This window comes from Saimiri boliviensis, chromosome 9 (genome assembly GCF_048565385.1).
Source record: "Saimiri boliviensis isolate mSaiBol1 chromosome 9, mSaiBol1.pri, whole genome shotgun sequence".
Taxonomy (NCBI): domain Eukaryota; kingdom Metazoa; phylum Chordata; class Mammalia; order Primates; family Cebidae; genus Saimiri; species Saimiri boliviensis.
Genome location: NC_133457.1, coordinates 46,645,871 through 46,673,105, shown reverse-complemented (window position 1 = coordinate 46,673,105; position 27,235 = coordinate 46,645,871). Strand labels below are relative to the sequence as shown.

The following is a 27,235-nucleotide window of genomic DNA, read 5'->3' as shown; positions in this document are numbered from 1 at the left end:
GGGACCTGACTGTGGCAAACAGCACTTAGAAAGGGTGATAATTATCAGTGTCTTTGAATTCCACATCAGAGTAGTGGAATCAACAAACCCTTGGCCCTAAAAGGGAAGGAGGTTTTGTATCTTTAAAACTCCATCAAGACCTGTCTCTTCAAACGGATTCCAAGCAGTGCTTGCTGATGTGGGTGCTTTGTGGACGCCAGTAGATTGGTATTTACGTTGCCATGGACCTCTTTCAGCCAGAGTTCACCTGTTGATTATGCTTACCTTTCCATCCATGTATCCCCAGGTTGGACCGAGATGGGGGCAGGGGGTGGTGGTCTTTTTGTACAGATGGAGTGAGCTGCAGTGTGGGTGAAATGAAAGCGTCGTCTAAGATGTCTACTGTCAACATGGTGTACGAAACCGGCTTCACTCTGATTATTTACTTGAGGCTGGGTAGGAGAATTGTTTACAGATCCCATTGGGAGAGAAAGGGCAAGTTCTCAGAGGCTGTGGGAGACAACAGTGCTAGGTCCTTGTTGAAGGTTAGGGCATGGCTTGGTCTGGATTTGTGCCACCAAGGGGAAGTGTGCCAGGCTCCCATGGCCATTCTTCCCTCGGCGGGACTTCAGGGCCACCAGTCACCCTGGATGACTCAGCTTCTGGGGCTCCTTCGCCTGCCTTAATTTCCTCTGCTGGAGCCAGTGTCTTTGAGAGGGACCATCAGACACAGAGGACGCGCGCTGTTGATTTACAGTGGGAAACACTGAGGGGTTTGTGTTCATGTTCGTCTGTGGACGTAGTACCATGCGCTGACTTTCTGGCTACTGGAAGTCAGGGACAAGCTAGGTTTAATTTTCGAGGCAGGCAGACAGCAGGAGGAGGTGTGGTCCCTGAAGGTCTGTAAACACAGCACACTGAGTGCAGCAGTGAGTGGGAAAGGTGAGGATTTTTCCTGTACTGGCTTTTGAGCAAATAGGAGATCACAGCTTTGGAAGAGTGAATCATTCTTTGTTTCACGAAGTTTGTGGCAGCCTCACTGGAGCAGTTGATTTTAGTATGCCGTCCAGTCTTTGTAAGAACAGCTAATTTCAAGCAGAAAAAAATTGCCCGCCAAATGGAGCTACCTCTCCTGTTGAGATGTTTAAGGACTTTGTACCCTACTCCACCTGTTGGGTACACGGTGGTGGTTGGATTTCACTTATTTTGGGTCCTTTTTCTTCCCGAAGTGGAATGCCCAGGCACTGCCCTCTTCTCCCCCAGCTGGTGCTGTGGTGAGAGAAATTCTGCCAATACCAGGTCACTGCAGAGGAAGTCGCAGCTGTGGTACCTTTGCCATCGGGAGGGATTTGCATCTGAGCTCTCTGACTTCCGTAGCGTAGACTGGAAATGCAAGCTCACCGGGAGCTGAGACAGCCACCCACTTTAAAACTGACCTGAGATCCGGAAGAGGTGAAAGGGAGCAGAGCGAGGAGGACAGGCCAGCGGAAGGGAGGCCCTGCTAATCTCCGCATTAGCCATTCAGACTCGCAGCAGCGGTGGCGGTGGCGCTGGCGCAGCAGCTGTCACGCAGCAGCAGGGGGTGTCATGAGGTGGAGCTGGAGAAGAGCCCCAGGGCCACTGGCTGTAAGTGCTGGGATCCTGCGCCCCTCTACCCTCAACTTCCCAGTGTAGAATCAGGGTAGCTCACAGCTCAGAGACTTCCCTCTGGCTCCTCTTCTCAGGGTTAGCCCAGGTAAGGAGTCCTCAATTATTTCAGCATCATCTAGCAAAGCAACTTGCTAATGATGTCAGAGAACACCCGTTACGAGATGGCTGGAGAACTGGGCACATAACGAAAGAAAACTTAGCTCTTGGCTGGGGGAGTATCGTCTGGGCTTCACTGAGACCCTCCCAACCGTTTCTTTAGAATCGGGGTGATTTAGAGCTGATTGAGAACACCTCAGGAGTATGTCTATGGAAAATGTCTATTTATATTGAAGTTTTGAAAATGCCTACCCCAGGAGGGAAGGAGCACCATTATTTCCTCTCTTTGGAATGTCGGTAAGAAGTAGTCAGTGTGGGTATGTCAAGGCCAGGCAGTTTTAAACACATTGACCACTAAAATAAACTTTGTGTGTTACAGAGCCTGTAGATTTAAGATGATTCTGTCTAATGGGGTTAGTAAATCATTCAATTTTTGCATGGACGTTTGGGCAAGTCTGTATCCTTTCCTGTTTAATAACTTTGAGCTTCTGAATTTCTGTATATTATGTCTGACCTGTGGATAATTGGAAAGAAATGTATAATGTCCTGTGCAGAGTGCTTTTGCTTACATGTAAGCAAGCGTCATAAGAACACAGGTCAATGTGGAGTGTGGAATGTGGACACTTCTTTCAATAGAACTCTGAGGGCAAGTTTATCTAGTAGCCAGAGTTCTTATACTTGCATATTGGAAGATTTTATGTGCAGCAATCCCCTTGCACAGTTTCTTAAGTTGCCTGTTTCCTATGTAATGTGAAAAATTGGAATCGAGTGATTGAATGAATAAACTTGCATCGAGGAAAGCAGGGTTTGTCGGCCACCACGAATCCCAGAGTCTTAGAAAGTTTCGGGAGTTTTGCCTTCAGTTTTCGTTTGTTGTCTTCCTCCCTAAATTAATGCCAGTTCTCAGCCTTTTCTTACACTTGCTAGAGGGATCCTAATTGATTTGGATAGTAGTCTTAGAGCACGTTTTTCCATGAATAATTTTAGTCAGTCCCTGAGTAATCCAAATTTTACTTATAAACAGAAAAATTGATATTAGCTGTGAAGTGTTCTAGGTTGTGCAAGTTAATGGGAGTTTAACTTATCAACTCCTTCTTGGTAATAGGCAAAATGAAGGGGATCATACCCATGTACTACTACAGTTAGTTTCTTGAAGAGCTGTTTGGTCAGGGAAGTCCTTAGTTTCACTAATCGGGAATGACGGGAGAGCTGAAAGGGGGTACGCAGTGTCCAAGGCACAGGGCCGACCCCAGGGGACTCATCTGCCCCGTGGCCAATGGGACTGGGTCACAGAGGAGCCCTGCCTGGGACGAGATTGGCTTCCTTCTGTCATTGTGAAGCATATGAATTCATACACTGTATTTCCATCTTCTACTGGACCAGCTGGTGATTTTTATTGATGATTTCATTTTAGCCAAACTCAGGCTCTGAACTGGTTTTGTCTGAAGATGAAAAAAGTGACAATGAAGATAAGGAAGAGACGGAATTGGGCGTCATGGAGGATCAGCGTAGTATCATTCTTCATCTCATTTCACAACTCAAACTCGGAATGGATTTGACCAAGGTAGGTCGGCGTGTTCGCAGGTTTGTGGCCAGTTGTTGGGGTTCTGTCTCTATCCACAAGCCATCTCTGCGCACGTTCTTTTCGTTGTGGTGAGATTGGAGAGTAGAGTGGGGGAAAGGCCAGCATTTCAAGTATGGATATTCCAGGCATCATTTGAACAGACGTTTGTACATAAATGCTCATCCTCAGGGCTGGACCGCCTGGCCTTTGATCCTCTGGAAGAGCTGCTAGTCTACAAGGGCAGGGAAAACATCAGAAAAAGCACATGTGATGATAAGGAAAATTCAAGCTTCTGTTTCTTTGTTTCTTGCTGTGTTCTAGAGATAATTGTAGGTGGCCTACAGAGATGGCTGTGACACAGTGGCCGTAGAGAGGAAAGATGGGGAAGGGAAATGGTGGAGCCAGGAGCGAGGCCACTGTGTACACCCAGCCTCATGACCTGCTAAGGGCTGTCCTTGGCTGTGACAGCTGGTCCCCAAGGGCAACCTTGTTGGTGGTCCAAATCTCATTGCCATGGGTGGAAGCGGAATCAGCTCTTCTTGGTGCTGAGTGCAGGCAGGACACCCCCTGAGGAACCTCACCAAGAGAACCAGTGTCCTGACCACTGATGTCGTGGAGAGAGTCCCACATACATCACCCCTCACCCTCTAGTCTGTAGCTTCCTTCTGGAGGCAAGCAGGAAAGTTTGCGTGGTGTCCTTGGGTCATTGTCAGGTGGTAGAAAGAGCCTAGAGTTTCCTCGGTTCCACTCCCAGCTAGTGACTCCAGTCACTAGCCTTCCTGGCACGGTGGCATGAGAATCACAGGAGGGGTGCAGCGGACCTAACCCAGGCTGAGCTCCTAGCAAGTGTGTCACCCTCTTATCCTTGCAAAATGCTATGTTATGTGGTTTGACTCTGTGGTAGGGTGGAAGTTCTGATTCTGAAGGGCAGCTAGAAAAATGTGGATGTACTTGAAATGGTCAGAGCCACTGAAGGCCCCGCCTGGGGAACAGCCCTCAGGGCAACTGGCTTGGTTGGCCACAGTGAAGGGTCTGGATTCCACAGTCTCATCTCGGACTGGGCCGAGGGCCAGGGAAGAGAGAGGGAAGTGGCAGGAGTGTGAGGGATTCCTTGAGGAGGAAGATGACAGAACAGAGTAACTAACCATTTACAGAAGATAGGAGAGAGGCTGAGGAGATGGGAGCCTCTAAGGTCACAGACACATCTTTTCTTTGAAATGTTTTCATGGGTTTGAATGTGAGTGTGTCTGATATTCTGGGAGACCACGCCACTTTAAACAGAACAGTGGGCCCACACTGAAGACGCCTGACGTAGAAAACTCCCCCTTCGCCATCCTCTGCCTTCCATGTGGCTGCTTCTGCTTGCACGCCAGGCTGTGATGGCCTGTTCTCCATGCTGCTGCCTTCCCTTCGTTTCATGGAAAATGCTTATTGTTTTTCAGCTAGAGGAGTCACTTAAATGCTTGGCTTTAAAAAGATGCCCGTGTTTTCTTCTTGTGGGTTGTGTAGACACTCAGGGCTTGAGTTAAAGTTTGATGAAGTGTGGATGATAATGCGTACAAGCACAATCTCAAATCACAGTGTTTCCAAACTGGGTCATGAACCATCGGTGGGTTGTGAAACCAGTTTAGTGGGGGTTAGGCCATCCTTTCTCAAAAATGAAATAATACAGTAGAAAACATCAGAGCATTCTGTGCACGAAACCTAGGTCTTTGGATACATGTGTACTGGGTCACAATGTAAAATAAATTCCCATTGTGGATTTTTGTTTAATGTTTACAAAACTCAGACCTAGAATCATGAATGACAGAGGAAAGAGATTGTAAGAGAAATTGAAATTGCCAAGGTCAGATATGGAGAAGCAAGAAAATGCTGAGGGGACCATATTATGGCAAGCTGAGTGTCTGAGTGACTTCATGCTATTCCTGTCTTGCTCTAAAATAAAGAAATCATCACAACTGTGCATTTCTTATGTCTTAGTGTTTTATTAGCATGTGATCGTTTTGCATTTCTAGAGCCCCAGCCTCTTCCTGAAAGAGCAAACATTGCATTTCTCCCATTACTCAGCTGAGTACCTGAAAGCATAACTTTTCCTGTCTATAGTTTATTAAGTTATTTTCCTGGGAAGAATCTGTCATTCAAAAAGCAAAGGAAAGCTTGGAAAGACTGAAATACTTGTGAGAGACAGAGGTAGACCTGTCACTATCTTACGAGATTTCTTGGCTTCTGTTGCCCTGCATTATAAAAAGGTTGATGACATTTCTTCTCTCCTTACTGTCCCTTTTTTCTTCTTGGCCTTTGTCCATGTCATTAAGTTAAGCCTGTACTAATGGAAGAACTTAGCCAGAATGGAGTATCTGATAATCGGGCACGCTGGAGATAGAATGTTCTTCACCTCAAGGATGAAGGGTCTAGTCTTTCTCCAAAAACAAGTATACTTCCGTGTCCCTGAGGATGTGCCGGTGTTGACACATTTGCGCGTCACAGAGCCCAGCGGGGCCTGTAGTGCTGCTGTGTCTTGCCTTGGTTCGCTGTGGTTACCAGACCAGCCAGGTCTGTGGGTGTTTGACTTGTGAGGTTGATCAGCACCCCGTGCTCAGAAGGGCTCTCCATGCTTGGTTTAATGCCCTGCTATCACTGTCTTGAAATTCTTACTTTTCAAACAAGCGGACTTGTGTTTTCACTTTCCACTGGGCCCCACACAGCGTGTAGCTGGTCCTGTCTCCAGAAGCACCCTTGTCGACTCTCTTTCCTCAGGGTGGCACCATAACCCTAAGTTACTGGTGACTACTCCCGCTGGAGAGCCCACTGTTTTTCCACACTCTGTGGGTAGCCTAGAAAAGGAGAGGAAGGCTGGAGCCACAGTGAGGTGGGGGGGTCGCCGAAGGTCTGGAGCAGGCGTCCCCAAACTGCGACCCCCTGAGGCCATTTATCCGGCCCCCCGCCGCACTTTAGGAAGGGGCACCTCTTTCATTGGTGGTCAGTGAGAGGAGCACAGTATGTGGCGGCCCTCCAACGGTCTGAGGGACAGTGAACTGACCCCCTGTGTAAAAAGTTTGGGGATTCCTGGTCTGGAGTGTTGTGCATGCTGGTGAGAGGCTCCGCTGAACCTGGAGTGGGCATTAGGGTCAGGTCCTGCAGAGCCTGTGGGCCATGTGAAAGGGACAGACTCGATCCTGAGGGCTGTGGGAAGCCTTGGAAGGCTTGGGCAAATGAGCAGCATCATGTGGTCAGGAGATCCTGACACGACTGTTGCGCCAAGTTCTATGCTCCAGGGAGAAGGGCCCACAAAATCCAATACTGAGCTTGGAGGTGTAGGACCATTTTTACCTAATTTTCAGGTGTGTGAAAGGCAACAATTTGTAACATGTTCACTTATGTAACATATGTTTATTGAACACTGCACATGCCAGATACGGTTTTAGACACTGAGAGTGGAACAGAACATTCACAGTCTGTGCCCTGATGGGGCCTGAGTGATGACGGAAGAAAACAGACAAGAAACAAGCGAGAGAGAGGGAAGGAGGCGGGGAAAAGGAAAGGAGATGGAGATGAAGTATAATGAAGAGAAATAGAGCAGGTCAGGGAGAGTGGCTGGGGGTGGGATGGGGGTGGGATGTGTCCTCTTAGGTAAACTGGTCAGGGTAGGATTCTACTAGGTAACATTTGGATGGACACCAGATCTGAATGAGGGAGCCAGCCATGTAAGAGTGTTCTGGCCAGAAAGGATTGGGGTGAAAAAGGCTCAAGATGGAGCTTGTTTGGCTTTTGGGGATGAGCAGAGAGGCCAGTGTGGCTGGATCAGAGTGAACTGGGTCAGACTGGCAGGAGAGAAGTCGGTGAGACAGCGAGTCATAAGACCTTTTAGAATATTGTGAGGGCTCAGGAGGTTGTTTTCAGTGATATGGGTGGCCACTGGAGGGTTTTGACCAAGGGAATATGTGACCTTACTTGTAGTTTTGTTTTATTTTTATTTTATATTTTCGAGATGGAGTCTCGCTCTGTCACCCAGGCCGGAGTACAATCGTGTGATCTTGGCTCACTGCAACCACCGCCTCCTGGGTTCAAGCGATTCTCCTGCCTCAGCCTCCCGAGTAGCTGGGATCACAGGTGTGTGCCACCAGGCCCAGCTAATTTTTTATATTTTTAAGTTTAGACGGGGTTTTACCATGTTGCCCAGGCTGCTCTTGAACCCCTGACTTCAAGTGATCCACCCGCCTCAGCCTCCCAAAGTACTAGGATTACAGATGTGAGCCACCAAGCCTGCTTACTTATATTTTTGAAGGGCAATTTTGACTCTGCTGTGAAAAGTAGACTGCTGCGCGGTGACTGGGATGTAAACAGCAGGGGTCAGGGTAGAAGAGAGGAGGGGCTACTGTAGTAACTCAGGTGAGGTGCTGGTGGCACAGTGCTAGTGGCTGATTCTGGACGTGCTTAGAAGAGATTGCCAACGGGATTTGTGAATGATGTGCAGTGTGAGAGAAAGAGAGGAATAGAAGATGACTCTAAAGTTTTGACCTGAACAGCTAGTATAATAGTTATTATTAATTGCCATTGTTTCATTGTTTTTTATTTTTTTATTGTGTTTTTAAATTTTTTTCTTTTTCTTTTCTTTTTGGCCTGAACAGCTAGAATAATTATTATTATTGCCATTTGTTTTATTGTTTTATTATTATTAAGTGCCATTTATTATTAGTTGCCCTTCGTTTCAATTATCTATTGCTGGTAACTAATCACCCCCCAATATTTTTATTCATGGTAATGCAATCTGGGATGGGCTCAGCAGGGCAGCTGTTCTGCTGGTCTTGCCAGTGGTCATTCATGCCTGTTGTCTGCTGGTGAGTTGGACTTGGCTGGAACACCCGGGCTTGCTTTCTTTATGAAGCTTAGGACCTTTCTCTCCCCATGTGTTCTTCCCACGTAGTTACTCCAGCTAGGTAGCCAGACTTCTTAAATGACAGTTCAAGTCTTCTAAGAGGGCAAAAGTGGAAGCTGTTAAGCCTTCCTAAGACTTAGGCCCCAAAATGGCACAAGGTCCCATCTGTTTTATTGATTAAAGTAAGTCACAGATCCAGTCAGATTGAAGGAGGACTATGCAGGAGCATGAATTCCAGGAGGTGTGGTTCATTGGAGGCCACCAGTGTAACAGATTACACCCTGTTTTACGGAGGAGGAGGAGACTAGGAGAACAGGTTGGAGATGTTGGGGCTATCACACATCCAGTCTTGGATCTGATTTGATGTGAGATATCCAGCCAGTAGGCATTCTAGAAGACATGTAGGCATTTGGATACATAGAAATCTGGAGTTCATGAGTGAGGTTCAGGTACAAGTTTGAGGGGAAGCAGTGTATATAGATGGTGTTCAAAGCCATGAGGCTGGATGAGTTTCTCTAGAGAGTGAGTGGAGACATGGGGAAATGTATCCAATTATAGGGTCCTGGGATATTCTAACAGGGAGGGGTCAGGGAGATGGGAAGAATCTAGCAAAGGAGATTAAGAAGGTTCAGCCAGTGACATAAGATAGAAGTCAGAGGAGTGATGTTGTGGACGCCACGTGAAGAGAGAGCATGGAGAAGAAAGAATTGATCAACTGTGTTGAATTGCTGCTGATGAGTCAAGAAAGCTGGGGCCTGCAAATGGACCATTGTATGTGGCTTTGCAAAGTCTGATTGGAGTGCATTCAAGGGAGAGTGGGAAAAAATGTAGTATAAAAATGGAGAGTAAAGATAGCTCTTTAAAGGAACTTTCATATAAAGGGAACAGAAAATTGGGTGGAAACTGTAGGAATGTCTGAAATTAAGGGAGGTTTGGTTTCTTAAGATGCTTGAATGTGGATGAAATTAGGAGACAGAGGAAAAAATGCTGCAGGAGAGAGGAAGGAGGTGAGTGTAGGAATTTGAGGAGGTGAGAGGTCATGGGATCCAGCACGTGGAGGGGGAGTCGGCCAGAGATAGGACAGTCGTCCATTGCAGCAGGAGGACAGGCAGAGAGAGTGGTGCAGACACCAGAAGATTGTTGGCAGGAGACCCCCGTGATTAAGCACATGGCTCTGAGCCAGACTGCCTGGCCCGGCGTCTCCACAGAGTTCCTGTCTATATATTACCTTGCATCTGAGTGACTCCGTTTTCTCATCTTTAAAATGGGGTTGCTGATTGCGCCTTCCTCATAGGGCCTCTCTGTAGGTATGCACAGTGACATGTTTGAAGGACTCAGAGCAGGGCCAGGCACAGAGGGAACGCTGTGCGTGTTTGCTGTTATCATTATCACGTGAACCTTCTCTTTGGACTGCTTCAGTTTTCCCAGTAAGAAAAACAGGAAGGTGACCATCTGAGAGTGATAAAGAGCAAAGGGTTATTAGAGGTCTGAGAAGGGAGGAGAAGGCTGGAGAGAAGTGGCTGTGGGGATTGCCACACTGCACCAGGGGGCTGCTTAAGCTTTTGAGGTTGCAAATTTAAACGAAGAGTCTGCGTGTTGTCTCTGTTTCTCCAGGAAAGTTGAGCTTCCAGATCGAGGCAAACAGAACGTGAGGGTTTGGATTAAACCGAGGTAAGGTTTGCTCGGTTGGTGCCTGGATGGAGGGAGAGAGTGGCAGAGTTGCTTGGGGCAGATCAAAGGGAGGAGTATAGGGTTGGCCCAGAGACTATACTGGGAGTGGAGGGAAGTGAGACCACAGGGGGTGGTGGATGGTACAAGGTCAATGGGTCAAAGGTCCTGGTAGGACTAGGGTCTAGATGGAGTGAATGGGACATATGGGGCAATAGCAGAGAGAGGAATGCTTGAAATTGAGTTTATGGGTGGCAGTTACAGATAACGGCACAGCATAGGATATGTGTGCCAATTTGTTACCCTACATGGATTTCTCAAAGGATTTAGTCCAAACTCCAATGTTGCAGATATAGAAAAATCTCAAACAGTGTATTCTGAGCCCTTTCAGAGAGAACAGCTGGCCTCAGAGAGTAGGTAGGAGGTGGGGATGCAGATCGTAGCTAAAACTAGTGGACTGAGCTGTCCTCCGGTGGTGAGGTCCCTAACCTAAAGATACCCAATTCATAGCTCGGCGATCAAGAACTCATGAGACAAGACATGATTCGTGCTTTGAAAGAGAAGCTTGCTGAGATAATTTTCTATGACTCTTAAAGAATTAAGTAGTTACTAATCAAAGAAATGCAAAAATAAAATAACCTTGACCCACTCAATTTTAGACCTTCTAAATCAGCAACAAAATAGTAGAATACGTATGTAGTGTGTACAGGGTAAAAATGATACCCCAGCTCCTTGCTGATGGCATTATAAATTGATTGCATTTTTAGAAAGCATTGGCTATGTGTGTCAAAAGTCACAGCAATGTTCATTGAAACTTTTTTAAAAATTGCAATAATTTTAAAATTAAATGTTGAATAGATAGAAAAGAATATAAAATATATGGAGAATATAGGTGTGTATTCTAGGATAATTACAGGCATGAGTCTCTTGCCCGGCCAGCAAACATTTTCTCTAAAAGGTCAGACACGTGGCTCAGATCTATAATCCCAGTGCTTTGGGAGGCTGAGGTGGCAGGATTGCTTGAGGCCAGGAGTTGGAGACCAGCCTGAGCAATATAGCAAGACCTTGTCTCTACCAAAGAATATTTTTAAATTAGCCAGGTAGGGTAATACACAACTATAGTCCCAGCTACTGGGGAGGCTGAGGCAGGATGATCACTTAAACCTAGGAGTTTGAGGCTGCAGTGAACTATGATCATACCACTGCACTCCAGTCTGGGCAACAGAGCAAGACCTTGTCTTAAATTTTTTTTATTTGGCTGGATGTGGGGGCTCATGCCTGTAATCCCAGAACTTTGGGAGGCTGAGGCCAGCGAATCACCTGAGGTCAGGAGTTCAAGACTAGCCGTAGTCAACATAGTGAAACCCCATCTCTACTAAAAAATACAAAAAGTTAGCCAGCTATGGTGACAGGTGCCTGTAATCCCAGCTACTTGGGCGGCTGGGGCAGGAGAATCACTTGAGCCTGAGAGGTGGAGGTTGCAATAAGCCGAGATCACTCCATTGTACTCCAGCCTGGGCAACAAGAGCAAAGCTCTGACTCAAAAAAGAACAAAAAAATTAATTGAATAAAAGGCCAGATAACAAGTGTTTTTGGCTGTGCAGGCCATCTTCTGTTTACTGCAACCATTTAACTCTGCCATTTGACTACAAAGGTAGCCGTAGATAATACAGCAATGAATGGGTATAGTTTGTTTCAATAAAACTGGTTGTAAAAGCAAGTGGAGATTTGACCCATGGGTTGTATTTGTCAACTCCTGGAATACAGAATCACACAACAGACATCACGTACTCACCATGGGTTTACAGAAAACGACATCGTTACCTGTGTACACCTTAATGGATATATAACATTCTACCACATTACTGCGTTGTCATTGATTTTTCCCAACAAATAGTGGTTGGTCATGTTGTCTATTTGTGGCTTCTTGGTGTTGTAGATAATGATATAGTGAACATCTTCTACCATAGAAGTAGATAATGATATAGTGAACATCTTCTATCATAGAAGTAGATAATGATATAGTGAACATCTTCTACCATAGAAGTAGATAATGATATAGTGAACATCTACTACCATCTTCTAACATACTTCTGTGGGCATACAGCTTTTTTCCTTTGATTGAGTTATTTTATTAGGTTATTTTCTAGCATCGGTCACAATATGCAGAGATTAACGTTGCTGTGCTTAAGCTCCTTCTTGGAAAAGGGAAATTTTTATGAAGAGGGTCAGAAGGCCAGGGTTTAATTTGGAAATGAACCCCACAAGGCAGAGATGTGGACGTCGGCGTCTCTGGTCTCCCTAGTCCTGCTTCTACTTCCCTTTCCAGATCCCTCCAGCTCTTCTTCTCCCTGAATCTGGTTTTCAGTATACTGTCAAGCAAAGCCTGTTATCTCTCCTGAGTGTTTGCCTTTTAATACAAGACAGAGTGGAGACCTGGCTTCCCTAGACTTGTCTGTGTAGATCTGTTTCATGAGGGGACACAGTTGTGCAATCTTCGTGTTCCCTTTCTGCCCTGGTGGCAGCACAGAATCACAATCCACACTTCTAGAAAGTAGTCTTCAGGCCTGTTGGGGGCACTAAGCGACCTATCATGGACCTTGGCCAAGCAGAATTGATTCGCACTCCAGCTCTCCTCTGATTTAGCCATTGTACATTGCAAAACCTCTGTGGATACTAGCTTCCTTCTCTGTAAAATGGAATGGTTGCACCTGCTTACAGGCTTCTAAGAAGATTACCCAAGATAATGAGTGTGTAACCCAAGTGCTGTGGGCTGGCTTGAGCTCTAAAAACAGTTTAAATCTGAAATATTTTATATATTCTTACAGCAGCGTTTTTGTCTTACACAATTATTTCTCCTTTTTCTCTGAGCAGGTGATTGATTATTTACAGAAGTGTCAGAGGTGGTCCGGGGTTGCTCTAGGCATTGTGGGTCATTTTAGCTTTCAACATTGTGACAGAAATGTTATGTGATGAGTTTGTGTCTAATCTCTGTTGTTCGTATGTTCCCTGGTCTCTAAATGAGGTTACTGATCCCTGATTATAGGGATCTATAATCTGAGCCAACACAGAATGAGCACTTCCTGGGTGCTAGGTAGGCACTGGACTAATTTCACAATGTCATTTAATACTCACAATCAACATAGAAGGTTGGTATTTGTATTTTCTCCACTTTCTAGCTGAGGAATTGAGTCCTAGGGAGATGAATTTGCCAAGTAGCGCACATGGCTAGTCGCTGCTAAGAGATGACATTCTGCTCCCAACTGACTTCCTTCTGTGAGCTGATATCTGGGACTCTGGAAGGAACACCGGGATTAACTTCAACAGATATCTTTCTAGGTAGTAAATATCTTCTTGGAAAAAGTAAAATTTTATTTCAAATTCCTCTCGTCTAACAAACATTTTATTGAATGCTTTGTATAATGTTTCAGGCACCATGAAATGGGTGTGAAGGGAGCTGGCAGGTTAAGGAAACCCAGAGAAGAGGTTGGCTAAGTAAAGACACCTTTTGCAGTGTGAATTGTTGACGCCTTATTTTGTAAAATTGGATTTTTGTGTACTTGGCAAAGGAGGACAGAAACGGACCCCTGTGGTGGTCTAGGCTGCTCTGCTTGCTTGTCTGCCTGGGTTGTGTTTGCTAATCTAAGGATAAAATAGGAAGGTAACTCCCAGGGATATGAACTGGTACTTCTTTATTCTTTCATTCCTTTTTCTTTAAAGAGACAAGGTCTTGCTGTGTTGCTTAGGCTGGCGTAGAGTGGTGCAATCATAGTTCACTGCAGCTGGGAAGTCCTGAGCTCAAGCGATCCTCCTGCCTCAGCCTACAAATAGATAAGACTACATTAAGACTGCAGGCACCACACCTGGCTAGTTTAAAAACATTTTTTGTGTAGAGGCAACGTCTTGCAGCCAGGCTGGTCTTGCTCTCTTGGGCTGAAGCGATCCTCCCACCTCAGCCTCTCAAAATGCTGGGATCACAGGTCTGTGCCACTGCACCCAGTCACCTGATGTTTCTTTTTGAAGAAAATTGCACCTGCTCTGGGCCTTCTTTTTGCAGAGGCCAGCTGTGCTCCCTGCTCTGGGGAGGGGACTATCCCTCTTTCCAGGTGTCCTTTGCCTTCCTGTATGGGTGAGGTTGATCGTTTATTTCAGATTTCTAAGAGCCTAAGAGCCCAGCCTGAAGATGAGTTATTTACTTCTAGATTGATGCAACTTTAAAGGCAGTTAATTGTTCTCTGACTTCCTAGTGCAGATTCTTTTTCCTTCCCCCCAAAACGGTTCATTGTCTTAATTATGTTAATGGGAGAAAAGACAGTCTTTACTGATGGCTCGGTAAATCCGCAGCAGTGATTTCAGGCCATTTGGCTGCCTTCAGTCTGAACAGCTGGGCCATCACTCACCCTCTGTTGGAGGCAGACAGCAGCCCAGTTAGTACTCACCATTTGTTGGCTCTGTATCCCCGGTGTCCACTGTCCAAGAAATGGATGATTAAATGACTTATTTGCAAACACACCAAAAAAAAAAAAAAAAAAAAAAAAAAAAAAGGAAAGAGTGCCCAGGAGATTGTATGAGAGAAAGAAATCAGACCAAACTAGGAAGTCTGTTTTAATGAAAAGTATGACATCCTGTCCAGAGTGTTCAGGTGCTGGTTTTGAAGCTGATCTGGTATTCTGCACAAACACCAATGAAACACACAACAGAATATGAAAGAGGAAATAGTAGTTCTACTCCCAACCCATTCTGCTCCATCTCTCCAGGTATTCTATTTTTTTTCCTGCTCTGACAAAGCCACATCATTTTAAAGTACAGAATGCATACCTAGTAGGTTGGACTTGATGTTGGCTGTGAGCCCATATTCCCTCAGTCTGCAGTTTTGGGAAGGTTGTCTTTGAAAATTATTATGTTCCCAGGTATTGCATCCCCAGTAGATCCTTTTTTCTTTTTCCTCCAACTTTTTTATTTTGAACATTTTCCAGTCTACAGTAAAGTTGCAGGAATAGCACAACGGACTCTTGTATTAGTTCTTGCCTTGCTATAAAGAACTACCTGAAACTGGGTAATTTATAAAGAAGTTTAATTGACTCACAGTTCTGTAGGCTGTACACGTTCTGGGGAGACCTCAGGGAACTTATAATCATGGCAGAAAGCAAAGGGGAAGCTCTCAATGTCTTACATGGCCAGGACAGGAGAAAGAGAGTGAAGAGGGAGGTGCTACACACTTTTAAACAGCCAGATCTCGTGGGCACTCACTCACTATCATGAGAACAGCAAGGGGAAGTGTACCCCCATGAGCCAGTCACCTTCCACCAGGCCCCTCCTCCAGTGCTGGGGATTAGAATTTGACATGAGATTTGGGCGTGGACACAAATCCAAACTCTATCAACTCCCGTATGTTCTTCACCTTTTTTGGCAAATTATTAACATTTTGTACTTTGTATTTCTTCTCCCTTCTTCCCTCTATGTCAACCTCTCTCCTCCCCTCCTCCCTCCTTCCATTTATTTCTCTAGCTGTCAAGCTCTCTCCCCGCAGAACTCCATCATACACATGCATGTATATATGTGTGTTACACATTGTATTAGTCCATTTTCATGCTGCTGACAAAAGACATACCTGAGGCTGGGAAGAAAGAGAGGTTTAACGGACTTCTAGTTCCAAGTGTCTGGGGAGGCCTCACAATCATGGCAGAAGGCAAGGAGGAGCAAGTGACATCTTACATGGATGGCAGCTGGCAAAGAGAGAGAGCTTGTTCAGGGAAACGCCTCTTTCTAAAACCATCAGATCTTGTGAAACTTATTCACTATTACGAGAACAGCATGAGAAAGACCTGCCCCTCTGATTCAATTACCTCCCACTTGGTCCCTCCCATGACATGTGGGAATTGAGGGAGTTACAATTAAAGATGAGCTTTGGATGGGGACACAGCTAAACCATATCATACATGTATGTTTATTTTTCGATTAACCATTTTAGAGTATGTTGCAGACATCATGTCGGTTTTCTCCTACCCTTTGGTGAGTATCTTCTAAGAACAAGGACATTATGGTATACATCTGTCATATTGGGAAATGTAACATTGAAGCAATATTATTTCATATTCAGCCCATGGTAAATTTTCCCAGCTTGTCCCAATCATGTCCTTTATGGCTGTTTCTTAAAACTCCAGAATCCAACCCAGATTATGTTGCATTTGATCATTATGATGTCTCTAGTCTCCTTTAGCCTAGAAAATTACCTTCCCCCACCTTTTTTTTTTTTTTTTCAACCTTTAATGGCAGTGATACTGAAGAGTTCAAGTCAGGTTGTCTTTGCTGTTCCCCCACCCACCCCCAGGACTATTCCTCAGTTTTGATTTGATTTTTTTTCCCTCATAGTTGAGAGTCAGATGAAGCAATTTGGGCAGTACTAACTGGCAGAAGCAGCTGAGCAGAGCCTTTTTTCCTTTTGGGGAAGTGATTGTGAAGATGCCTTCCGACTAGGCGATTTCATTCCTTCTGGCTCCCTTGGAGCCTTTGAAGGCCCATCCTGGAGGTCATCTAGCCACATTGTCTTCAGCACCAACGATGTCTTGGGAGATCCAGTAGAGCGTGGGGCGGACCGGGTTTGAAACCATGCGTTCGTTAGACATTTAGAGCACACTTCGGATACGTCAGGCTCTGTGGTTCCTTACCCCCAAAAACATCTTCCCGAAATAAGCTGCATTCTATGTAAGCTGGCTTGAGCCCAGAAGTTCTTTGGTGTGTATGTGAATATTCTCATTTTCCTCGAGAGAAGCAGCAACTGAAAACTTGGCTGGATCTAGTCAGAAAATTTAAAGCATGGTGAAGGAGAATCTGCATTTAAAAATACGGGGAACTGAAACATGTCAAAGGAAACAGGTGTCTCTCATGGAATTCATCTGTTTGTCTTGTGTTTCGCTAAGGTACTAGGGAGTCAGGTGTCTGTTCTCCAAGTGCTTACCGTTTGGAAACGTGTGCCTTAATAAGCAGAAAAGAGCTTTGGAGGTGGAGGTATGTGTGAGGTGCCAAGGACAGGAAACGGGGTGAGAGGGGGGAGGTTGTTGCTTTAGCCTCGGAAGCAGGAACTGTCAACAAAAACAAAGCTTCACAGAGGAGAGCTACTTGAGCCGAGGAGCCTTTTGTCACCTAGACAAGGGAGGAGAAAGGTCAGAAAAAGGAAGTGTGTGTATGTGAGGGGAGTTTTGTGCAGGGAGGGATGGGAGCAGACAGTCAGGATATTGTGTGAGACCAGAGGGAGGTGGGGACCAGGTTGGACTTTATCTCTTACAGAGATTTTAGCAAGGTGACTCTGGCCGTGGTGTGGAGGGGAGTTGGAGGTATTGCAGGAGGCTGTACCGCCAGTTTGGGAGCCATATCTGCCATACCCTCACTTCATTGCAACGATCTCCCTCCCACGTATGACAGTAATGATAATGTTTGGAATGGTAGATTTTCTTGCCTTGTTGGGAAGAGTGAAACGGCCTGAGGAGGTGGGGCTCATGTTCTACTCTCTTCCCCATTCTTTTTCCTTCACCCACTTCTTTTTAAAAAATTTTTAATTATTGTTTTTTTTGTAGTGATAGGTTCTCACTATGTTGCCCATGCTAGTCTCAAACTCTTGGCCTCAAGTGATCCTCCTGCCTCAGCCTCCCAGAGTGTTGGGATTACAGGCATGAACCACCATGCCTGGCCTTTCCCCCTCTTCTTAATCCATGACAGCAGATGGGGTGGCCCAGACATCCTAGCTGTCTCCCTTGTCCACTGAAAGAAGTTTTTTTTTTTTTTTTTTTTTTTTGAGATGGAGTTTTGCTCTTGTTGCCCAGGCTGGAGTGCAATGGCGCATTCTCAGCTCACTGCTACCTCCGCCTCCTGGGTTCAAGCAAGTCTCCTGCCTCATCCTCCCAAGTAGCTGGGATTACAGGCATATGCCACCACACCCGGCTAATTTTTGAATTTTTTGTAGAGACGGGGTTTCCCCATGTTGGCCAGGATGGTCTCGATCTCTTGACCTTGTGATCCACCCGCCTCGGCCTCCCAAAGTGCTGGGATTACAGGTGTAAGCCACCGCACCCAGCCGAGAAGTTGTTCTTATTAACCAGAAACAGATAATCAGTATGTATCATCAGGTAATGGCAGGGACTCAGAGGTGGCCGCCGGGAGCCTGAGGTTTCCTGCTGGCTCAGCCACTGGGTGGCCACGGCATCATGCCCTCACCTATGGGACTGGGGCAGTGCACCAAATCATCTTGAAAGCTGCTTTTTGGTTCTGACATTCTGTGACTCGGGGCTCCAAGTGGAGTTCTTTTTCTTATTTACTTATTATTATTTTTTAAATCTTCAGCTTCCGAGTTCAGAAATGCTGACTAAATTAGGGGAAACATCTTAAATTCTTGTCCTTCTCAGAAGGATATAACTAGAGAGTAAGTATCGTAGCTGATGTTCCTTGTTAACCTTAATCTTGGGTGTAAACATGAGGATTCTTGTCCAGAGGTGGAATTACTGCCATAGAAGCTTGATTGCTATAGAGTGAGGAAAAGGCATGAGCCAAGGTCATGAAATTATCTTTGTTTGAAGTTACACTCGTCAGAGCTGATGACTGCAGTGTATATTTCTGTCTTTCCCCTTCCCTGGCTTGCCTTCTGACCAGAGGGCCCCGTGGACCGGGGAAGGGAGAGAGCAGGAGATGGAGTCACTTGGGGAAGGTATGAAGCTGCAGACATTTGTGACAGTCTGTCCTTTGTCGCTGATTTCGCTTCATTAAGGGATTTCCAGGCTGCTTAAATCCACGTTCCCCAACTGTGCCACCTTGTCTGGGTGGAATTCATAGAGGAGCCCTTGGGTAATTCGGGGGCAGAAGAGGGAAGTGTGGTGAGTGTCTGGGGTTCATTTACTCTGCCATTGGACAGCTATGTGGTGGGAGAACACAGCAGCCTGACCCCACTGAAGCCTTATTGGAACAGCAGCCCCCAGAGAGCATGGTGATGGTGGCGGATTGATGACCCGTCCCCACAAAAAGGCATCAGAAGTAAATAGAGGTGGCCTCTGAAGGCTATTCCATGCTCAATTCTTTTCTTGGCCAGATGAGATCCTAGGGCAGCCAGATTCTCAATTTTGTCAAGTTGTGGATTAAAGAAAATCAGGAAACTTCCCATTGATTTGCATAGTTGTGTTTTTAAATAATATTTCTTCTTCCTGTGTATTATAAAAGCAAAGCAGAAAGATACTCAGAAAAAAAAAAAAGTGTAAAATCACTCAGTTCTATCACCCAGACAGACATGTTCACATTTTGAGTGTTTTTATGATTCTTGGATTGTATTACACGTTCAATTTTACATCTGGCTGCTTTTTTATTTAGCACTGGTACATTTTCTCCTGACACAGTTTTTAAATGAAAGATAGAAAAGCATTAAAAGAGATCCACCAAGCTTTACCTCTCTAGCAGACGGGGCTTTTTCTGGTTTCCTCTGAAATTTCTGTACTTTGCTGTTGCCATGTCTGCCTGTCTCTCTCTGGACATCTGTATTAGTCCCTTTAGTGTTGCTGTGACAGAATGAGACTGCATAGGGTTTTTTCATCGTGTGTTTTTTTTTTCTTTGAGATGGAATTTCACTCTTGTTGCCCAGGCCAGAGTGCAATGGCATAATCTTGGCTCACTGCAACCTCCACTTCCTGGGTTCAAGCGATTTTCCTGCCTCAGCCTCCCGAGTAGCTGGGATTACAGGCTCGCACCACCATGCCTGGGTAATTTTGTATTTTTAGTAGAGATGGGGTGTCTCCATGTTGGTCAGGCTGATCTCAAACTCCCGACCTCAGGTGATCTGCCTGCCTCAGCCTCTCAAAATGCTAGGATTACAAGCATGAGCCACTGTTGCTGGCTGAGATTGAGTTGTTTTTAAGAAAAATACATTTATTTAACTCACCATTTTGCAGGCTGGAGAGTTGAAGAGCATAGTGTCGCAGCTGGCTGGCTTCTGGTGAGGGCCCTGTGCTGGGTCAAAACATGGCAGAAGAGGAAGCAGGTGTGTGCAGAGATCACATGGCGAGCACAAGGGTCCAGGAAGTCAGAGTCGCTTCTGGAACAGCATGGTTTTGCGATCCCTAATTCAGTCCCGATTGAGTAAGAACTCGCTCCTGAAAGAAGGCGTTCATCTCTTCCTAAGGGATCTGCTCCTATAACCTCCACACCTTCTACTACTCCCCACCTCCTAATGCTGCCACACCGGGTTCAGATTTCAACCTGCATTTGGGGGGGACAAGCTGAAAGCACAGCAGCCTCTCTTCTCCTTTCCACCATAGCCCAGTCATTTGCAGGGAAGAGTGTTGTAGCCGGAAGCGGAGTCGGGATTACAGATCTGTGAGCCTGTGTGATACTTGTGGTCCATGATCATACGCCCTCCCGAATGTTTTCACGGGAGTTCAGGGCTACAGAAAGGAAGGACAGAATTGGTTATGTAAAGAGAGATTGTCAACCAGCCCCGTGGTATTAGTCAACTCGCTGGCACCTGGCGTGTTCCCTGCATGACCCAGCGGGTCTGGGCGGGCTTTCCCGCTTCAAAATCCTGTGGGTCCACATGAGGAGGAACAGGCTGAGAGGCTCCGGGTTAAGGCTGGCTGTGTGTTGCAGCTAAGTGGGTGGATTATTAATACCCGGTAACTCTTTGGGAGGCTGAAATGGGCAGATTGCTTGAGTTCAGGAGTTCAAGACCAGCCTGGGCAATGTGGTGAGACCCCGTGACTACTAAAATTAAAAAAAAAAAAAAAATGAGCCACGTGTGGTGGCATGTGCCTGTCGTCCCAGCTACTAGGGAAGATGAGGCAGGAGAGTGGCTTGAACCCAGGAGGTGGAGGTTGCAGTGAGCCGGACTGCGCCACTGCACCCCCGCCTGGGCGACAGGAGATGACTGGCTCAAAACCAAAAAAAGACAAACAAAAAACCAAACACTCGACAACTCATTTATTTTAAGATCACACTAGGACAGTGAAACATGGACTTTGTCTTCTTTAAACAGCAGTAGCAGTAGTGAGTTACAGGCTTCCCAGTTTCAAAATACCCTTCAGTTGCTTTAAGTGAGATCACTTAAAGCAAACGACTAAATAATCATTGGTTTACAGGCATTTGGGGTTGTGGAGCCCCTGACTGACCATCCGGACCTACTCTGGATCAATGACGAGTCTCTGCTTTGTCTCTACCAGAGTCCTCCCGGCCTCCACAAGGTCTGTCTTCAGTGATGGTGCCAGTAGCAAACCTAGGAGTAGCCAGTCTGCCAGTCCTTTAGCAGCAGGTTCTGTATATTAAGTGCCAGCCTACTTTGTATCATCCAGTGGTTTCTCCTGGACCAGTCTCGAGGATCGATCTCTGCAGATGGACTCACCATGGCCCCTCTTATCTGCAGCAGCTCTGTGGACATTTGCCCGCTGACGGGCCTGCCTCCTCCCGGAGCTGGGCCCTTTCCACAGTCCTCCCCTTCCTCAGTTATGGCGGGGCTTGTGCACCATTCTTCTAACAGCGTCTCCCAGTGCCCACTGTCATCGGTGGTGGGTCCTCGTCTGCCTGGACCCCCTAGGAAATGGCACCACAAAGCCCAGTATCCATGTTTGTGGGCACACACTGAGTGTCCCACCTTGGTCGTGCCTGATGGCAGGCAGGATACAGAAAAGCTCTTCCAGGCTGTTTTCTTCACATCTCTAAATAATGGAGAGTTAGGAGAGGGATGGCAGTGGAGACGGGCAGAGACCGCTGCGTTAGCCCAGGTAAGCAAGGAGGAAGATCACTCAGAAGAGTTGTCCACAGAGCTGGGCTCCTGCGGATTCCACTGCCACTTCTTTCTTTCGTATCGTTTCCCTTGATCTGTCATTTGTGCACAAGTCAAAACAGACTGTTCCCTGGCTGGGGATGTTGTGAATTTGCGTGACGGTGGTTGCAGCTTTTCTTTTCAGCTTTTCCAAGTAATCCCAAAGATTTCTGTCTTTGTGTCCTTCCAAATGCAGGTGGTGCTTCCCACCTTTATCCTGGAGAAACGATCTTTGCTGGAGATGTATGCAGATTTTATGGCGCACCCAGACCTACTGCTGGCCATCACTGCCGGGGCCACGCCAGAGGAGAGAGTCATCTGCTTCGTGGAGTATTATCTCACAGCCTTTCACGAGGGCCGCAAGGGCGCTTTGGCCAAGAAGCCCTACAACCCCATCATAGGCGAGACGTTTCACTGCTCCTGGGAGGTTCCCAAGGACAAGGTCAAGCCTAAGAGGACTGCTCCCCACTCTCCTGCCGGCTGTCATGAACACCCGATGGCCGATGACCCTTCCAAAAGCTACAAACTAAGGTTTGTGGCTGAGCAAGTGTCCCATCACCCACCCATCTCCTGCTTCTACTGTGAGTGCAAGGAGAAGAGACTGTGCGTCAACACTCACGTATGGACCAAAAGCAAGTTCATGGGCATGTCCGTGGGGGTCTCTATGATAGGGGAAGGTAAGCCATGTCGTCTGTTGGAGTTTGGCTCTTACACAGTGACATTTTCATACCTTTTGCGTGTGGAGTATTTTTTGTTTTTAACTGGTTTTGGAATTAGAGGGTGGGTGGTAAAGGGGGTGGGTTTTGTTATTTTGGGACAAGATCTGGTAATTTCCTAGTGGGGCCAAGGTGTTGGACTATATGCCTGACAGCCGCCTACCTGGACCTTCCCGCCTGGACCTTCTCGTGCCGTACACATGCGTACGTGCCTTACAGGTACTTTTTTTTTTTTTTTTTTAGCATTGCGTGAACATAGTAGTTGGCCTCCAAATCTGTGAAAACACATTTTTATTCATTCTCACCAGTGTTCTGGCTCACAGACAATGAGGATAATCATGCTGCCTATTCAAAATCTGCTCATAAAAATTCCCAAGACAAATCTTTTGAGTCTATGCTAGAAATTCTGAAGCAAGAACATAGTATAATCACACCACTGGTGGATCACACCTTCTTATTTTAGCAAGTAGCTGTGAATGAAGTGTATTCATTGTTTGAAGAAACCTATAATAATCCTTGTTAAATTCAAGCGTCTGTGTTACTGGTTCTTCAACTTTTTTTGAGTCACAAATCTCTTCGAGGCTCTAAGGCTGTGATTCTCTTCTTGGAAAAAGAGAATCTAACTTAAAATTTTTCTTTGAGTTTCAGAGAGTACATGGCTCCTTAGAAGCCGTTCCAAAACCCCATGAGATAAGAGCACGTTTTATTCACTTAGCACATTTTTATTGACCACTTACTTGATGCTTGACATTGCCTTAGGAGCTGTGGCTATTTGAGTAAACAAACCAAAAATGATCCGTTCTTTTGATGTTTCTGTTCTCCTGCTTTCTCATGGGGAAATGATATAAATAAGTCAACATGGTTGTGTGGTAAGTTGAGGGATGGTAAGTGTTGTAGGGAAACGTAAGGCAGGTAGGGGTGTGGGGACAACCCGGGACAGGGCAGTTGAGCTTTCAGATGAGCTGGCTGGTAGGAAGGCCTCGCTAAGGTGACAATTTGAGCAGAGACCCAAAGGGGGCAAAGAAGGGCAAGGCAAGCCTTATGGATCCCTGGGAAACAGTCTGTGTGCAGAAAGAACGAGGCAGAGGCCTGGAGGTAGCATGTCCCTGGCATGTGATGCAGATGGGAAACCCATGAGGCTGGAGGAGCAGGTGGAGGTCAGGGAGGTGGTGGTGGCCAGAGCGCGTAGGACCTCATGGGCTATTGCTAGAGACGCTGGCTGTTACAGTGAGGGAGCCGTGAAGCCACTGGCGCTTTGGAGCTGGAGAGGACCAGGCTCAAACTCAGAGTCTAGCAAGACGGCTCCAGCCATTTGTTGAAAACAGACCCTGGTGGGGGCAATGGTGAAAACAAGAAGACTAGGGAAGAAGTCGCGAGAATCACTGAGCAGGTGCGGATGGTGGCTTGGAGCAGGTGGGAAATGGTAGAGGAAGTAACAGTAGTGGCATAGTAAGGATCTGGGTGGGATGTGGAACGTGAGAGAAAGACTTGCTAAGGTTTGGTCCCGAGCACTTAGAAGGATGGACTAGCCATTAACTGAGATGGGGAGTCTCAGGGCGGGGTGTTGGGCTGCTTTGGAGGGAGAGTATGAGAGCTCGGAGGGTTGTTAGAGATGAGTCATGGAAGGGAGTGCTAGCGTGGGCAATTGTGTGTGCAAGCTGGAGTTTCATAGGGAAATGAAATCGTTAAGGCCCTGAGACTGATGAGATTGCTGAGTGAGCACTGACTTCCGCAGCCCACAAGATGAGCAAGCAGCCGAGGGGACTAAGGAGGAGTGGCCAGCGAAGTAGACTGAACAGAACGGGAGAAGGTGCTCCCTGCGAGGCAAGTGAAGACGGGCTTCAAAGCGTGAGAGTGGCCAGCTGCGTCACGTGATGCTGGTTAATTCCAGTAAGACCAGAACTGAGACGTGATCATTGATTTTGGATCCTGGAGGTCACTCGTGACCCTGACAACAATTGTCAGTGGAAGAATCACTAGTGAAAATCTGACTAAAGTCGAGAGAGAAGGGGGGAGAGGAATTGGGGACCGTACCTGTAGACAGTTCTTCCTTATTTAGGGTTGGCGTGCAATGGTACTATTTAGAAAAAAACCCCCTCTTGGGTTCCACTTCTGTGTTAGGTTTAACCCCCAAAGTGCCATCCCTCTTGCATGGATAAGACAGCTTCTCCACAGTGCCCACAGACACACTCAGCATTCGTGTCCAGCCTTCCTGGGGGTCCTCCTTGCACACAGGTCCAGTAATCACACCTTCCTCTCAAGGATCAATCAGAATCTAGAAGTTCACCAATGAGACATTCATTGATTTGTGTAGGAGGCCAGGAGTACACCTGTCACCGGGATGATCTTGGCCCACCCAGTTTAGGCCTTTTCCACAATTCAGATGGGGGGTTTGTATGTGTGGGGGCAAGATGAATACATCTGTCTTTAGATAAACCTCACCAATAAAGAGATTATCACCCCCTGGGTTATCTGCTGTGAGGGTGCAGCATTGCAACTGTTTTCCAATTCGAAAAATTCCAATTTGGCAGGGCGCTGCAGCTCATGCCTGTAATCCCAGCACTTTGGGAAGCTGAGGCAGGTGGATCACTTGATGTCTGGCTTTTCCTGCTGTTGGCAAGGTGAGAGCAATGCCAGAAGTGGTCTGTCTTCTTCTTCTGCTTTTTTTTTTTTTTGAGACAGTTTCATTCTCTCGCCGGGCTGGAGTGCAGTGACACCATATCAGCTCACTGCAACCTCTGCCTGCTGGGTTCAAGCAATTGTCTTGCCTCAGCCTCCCAAGTCACTGGTACTACAGGTGCGCACCACCATGCCCAGCTACTTTTTATATTTTTAGTAGAGATGGGGTCTCACTATGTTGGCCAGGCTGGTTTCGAACTTTTTATTTTTTATTTATTTATTTTTTTTGAGATGGAGTTTCGCTCTTGTTACCCAGGCTGGAGTGCAATGGCGTGATCTCAGCTCACCGCAACCTCCGCCTCCTGGGTTCAGGCAATTCTCCTGCCTCAGCCTCCGAGTAGCTGGGATTACAGGCACACGCCACCATGCCCAGCTAATTTTTGTATTTTTAGTAGAGACGGTGTTTCACCATGTTGACCAGGATGATCTCGATCTCTTGACCTCGTGATCCACCCGCCTGGGCCTTCCAAAGTGCTGGGATTACAGGCATGAGCCACCATGCCTGGCCCTTCGAACTTCTAACCCCATGATCTACCTACCTTGGCCTCCCAAAGTGCTGGGATGACAGGCGTGAAGCCAGTGGTCTCTCTTCTTAAAGGGGAGTTGTTACCAGTGATGACTGAACCATGAAATCTTGTAGCTGAAAGGGTGTTTGTCCACCACATGCTCCAGGGTTTCCAGCCGTGCTGTAGAGAATCCCAGGCTCTTTGGAGGGGCACAGGGAGACGAAGCTTGAGCTCTTCCAAGTCCACTCCAGCCTGAGCATCTCCATCTGTCCTTACCTATTCACCAGATGGACTTCCCTATACAAGATTATTTCCAAAAGGGTTCCGTTGCTTCAGAATGCTCCTCATTTCACAGATGAGGAGCCCGAGAGAGGCAGCTCGCCCAGGGACCCATGCGTAATTCACAATAATATTCATCCTCCCTCCGCACAAGCCAGTGAAGGGGATGCAGGGTAGGTGCTGGGGTCTCCTCGAGTCAGGGGCCATTGCCCAGCTCATCTCTGACCTGTGGATGGGATACCAGAATCGGAGGTGGTTCAGGCCACCCCCCAAGTTCACAAGCACAGGAAGAACAGAGGAGCAGGGGTGAGCGGCAGGCGGTGGGCCAGGGAAGGGGACCTGGTCAAGGGGGTTAGAGCCTTGCAAGGACACTGTGAGGCCTCTCTCCGACAGTGAGAAAGGAAACCTGATTCAAGTGTGCTTCTGGAGGGGCAGGGCTAGAGAAGTGAGAGGTATTTCCTCACCGGCCTCTTTTCTGACCCCAGTGACAGCTTGTGCTTCTGCACTCCACCTTCTCCCTGGCTTAAGCGACAGGGAGCTGCCACTGTGCAGCGCTGTTTGGGTTAAACCCCGCCTCGGCAGGTTTCAAGAGTGTGCCTCGGCCGGGGCTGGGGACCTCTTGAAGTTGCGTGAGCCAGGTTAGCATCCCCAGGCAGTGATTCCTGTTGAAAGCAGGGAGAAGATTGCTAAGGACTCCCCTGTGGGAGGTTTATGTTCATGTTGATTTTTATAGTTGGGTTTGTAATAAGAAATGGGAGCGACATTCATCTTGATTTTGACTTATCTGGGGCTCTGTGTTTTCATAGGTTGCTTAAGGCTTGCCTCATGCTATGAGGTTTATATTGGTAAAAAATCTTTTCCTCTTCTTAAAAATTGTTATTCAGGTGACTCATCTCATTCCATTTAATTTTATTGCTTTTTCTAAATTTCCCACATAATAAATATTTTGAAAATGAAATCTGCTTGTTTGCTAGAGAAGGTAGAGAAGGCGGTTCACACTTTGTATTTATGCCCCGTATGCAAAATGATTCCTACACATTTTCTGCAGACAGTAATTTAAACATGTTTACCTCCTTATCTACAGACAGTGGTGGCTCGAATAAATCTGTCATTTACCCATTCCCTTATCCATTCATCCGTTTATTTGTGAAGTGATTGGCACGGTCCTTGATGCTAGAGACGCAGCAGAGGCCACAGCACACAGGATCCCTGCCCCCGGGAGCTCGCGCTCCAGCAGGAGGGCCAGAGAGAAGACGAGAGGCGTGTGTGAAGTCCTCAGTGTGGCGGATGATGATTGACACCAAGAGACAAAGTAGGAAGGAGACGAGAGTGACGTTAGGGCGGGGAGGCTGCAGTTTTCAATAACGTGGACCTCGGCAAGGCAGAGCAGCCGAGGAAAGGCTTCCTGTTTCAAAAGGGGTCTTCCAGGCAAAA

At 46.7% G+C, this 27,235-nt stretch overlaps 1 protein-coding gene across 5 annotated transcripts in view; it reads left to right on the top strand.

The window, feature by feature from the left end:
- OSBPL10 (oxysterol binding protein like 10) overlaps positions 1 to 27,235 on the top strand; it is a 325,696-nt gene that overhangs the window by 280,101 nt on the left and 18,360 nt on the right. For all 5 annotated transcript variants that reach the window (XM_039480176.2, XM_074405790.1, XM_039480174.2 and 2 more), the window contains 2 exons: positions 3,140 to 3,289; positions 21,818 to 22,298. In XM_039480176.2, coding sequence (XP_039336110.2) covers positions 3,140 to 3,289; positions 21,818 to 22,298 — 631 coding nt within the window. The remainder of the gene's footprint in view (positions 1 to 3,139; positions 3,290 to 21,817; positions 22,299 to 27,235) is intronic.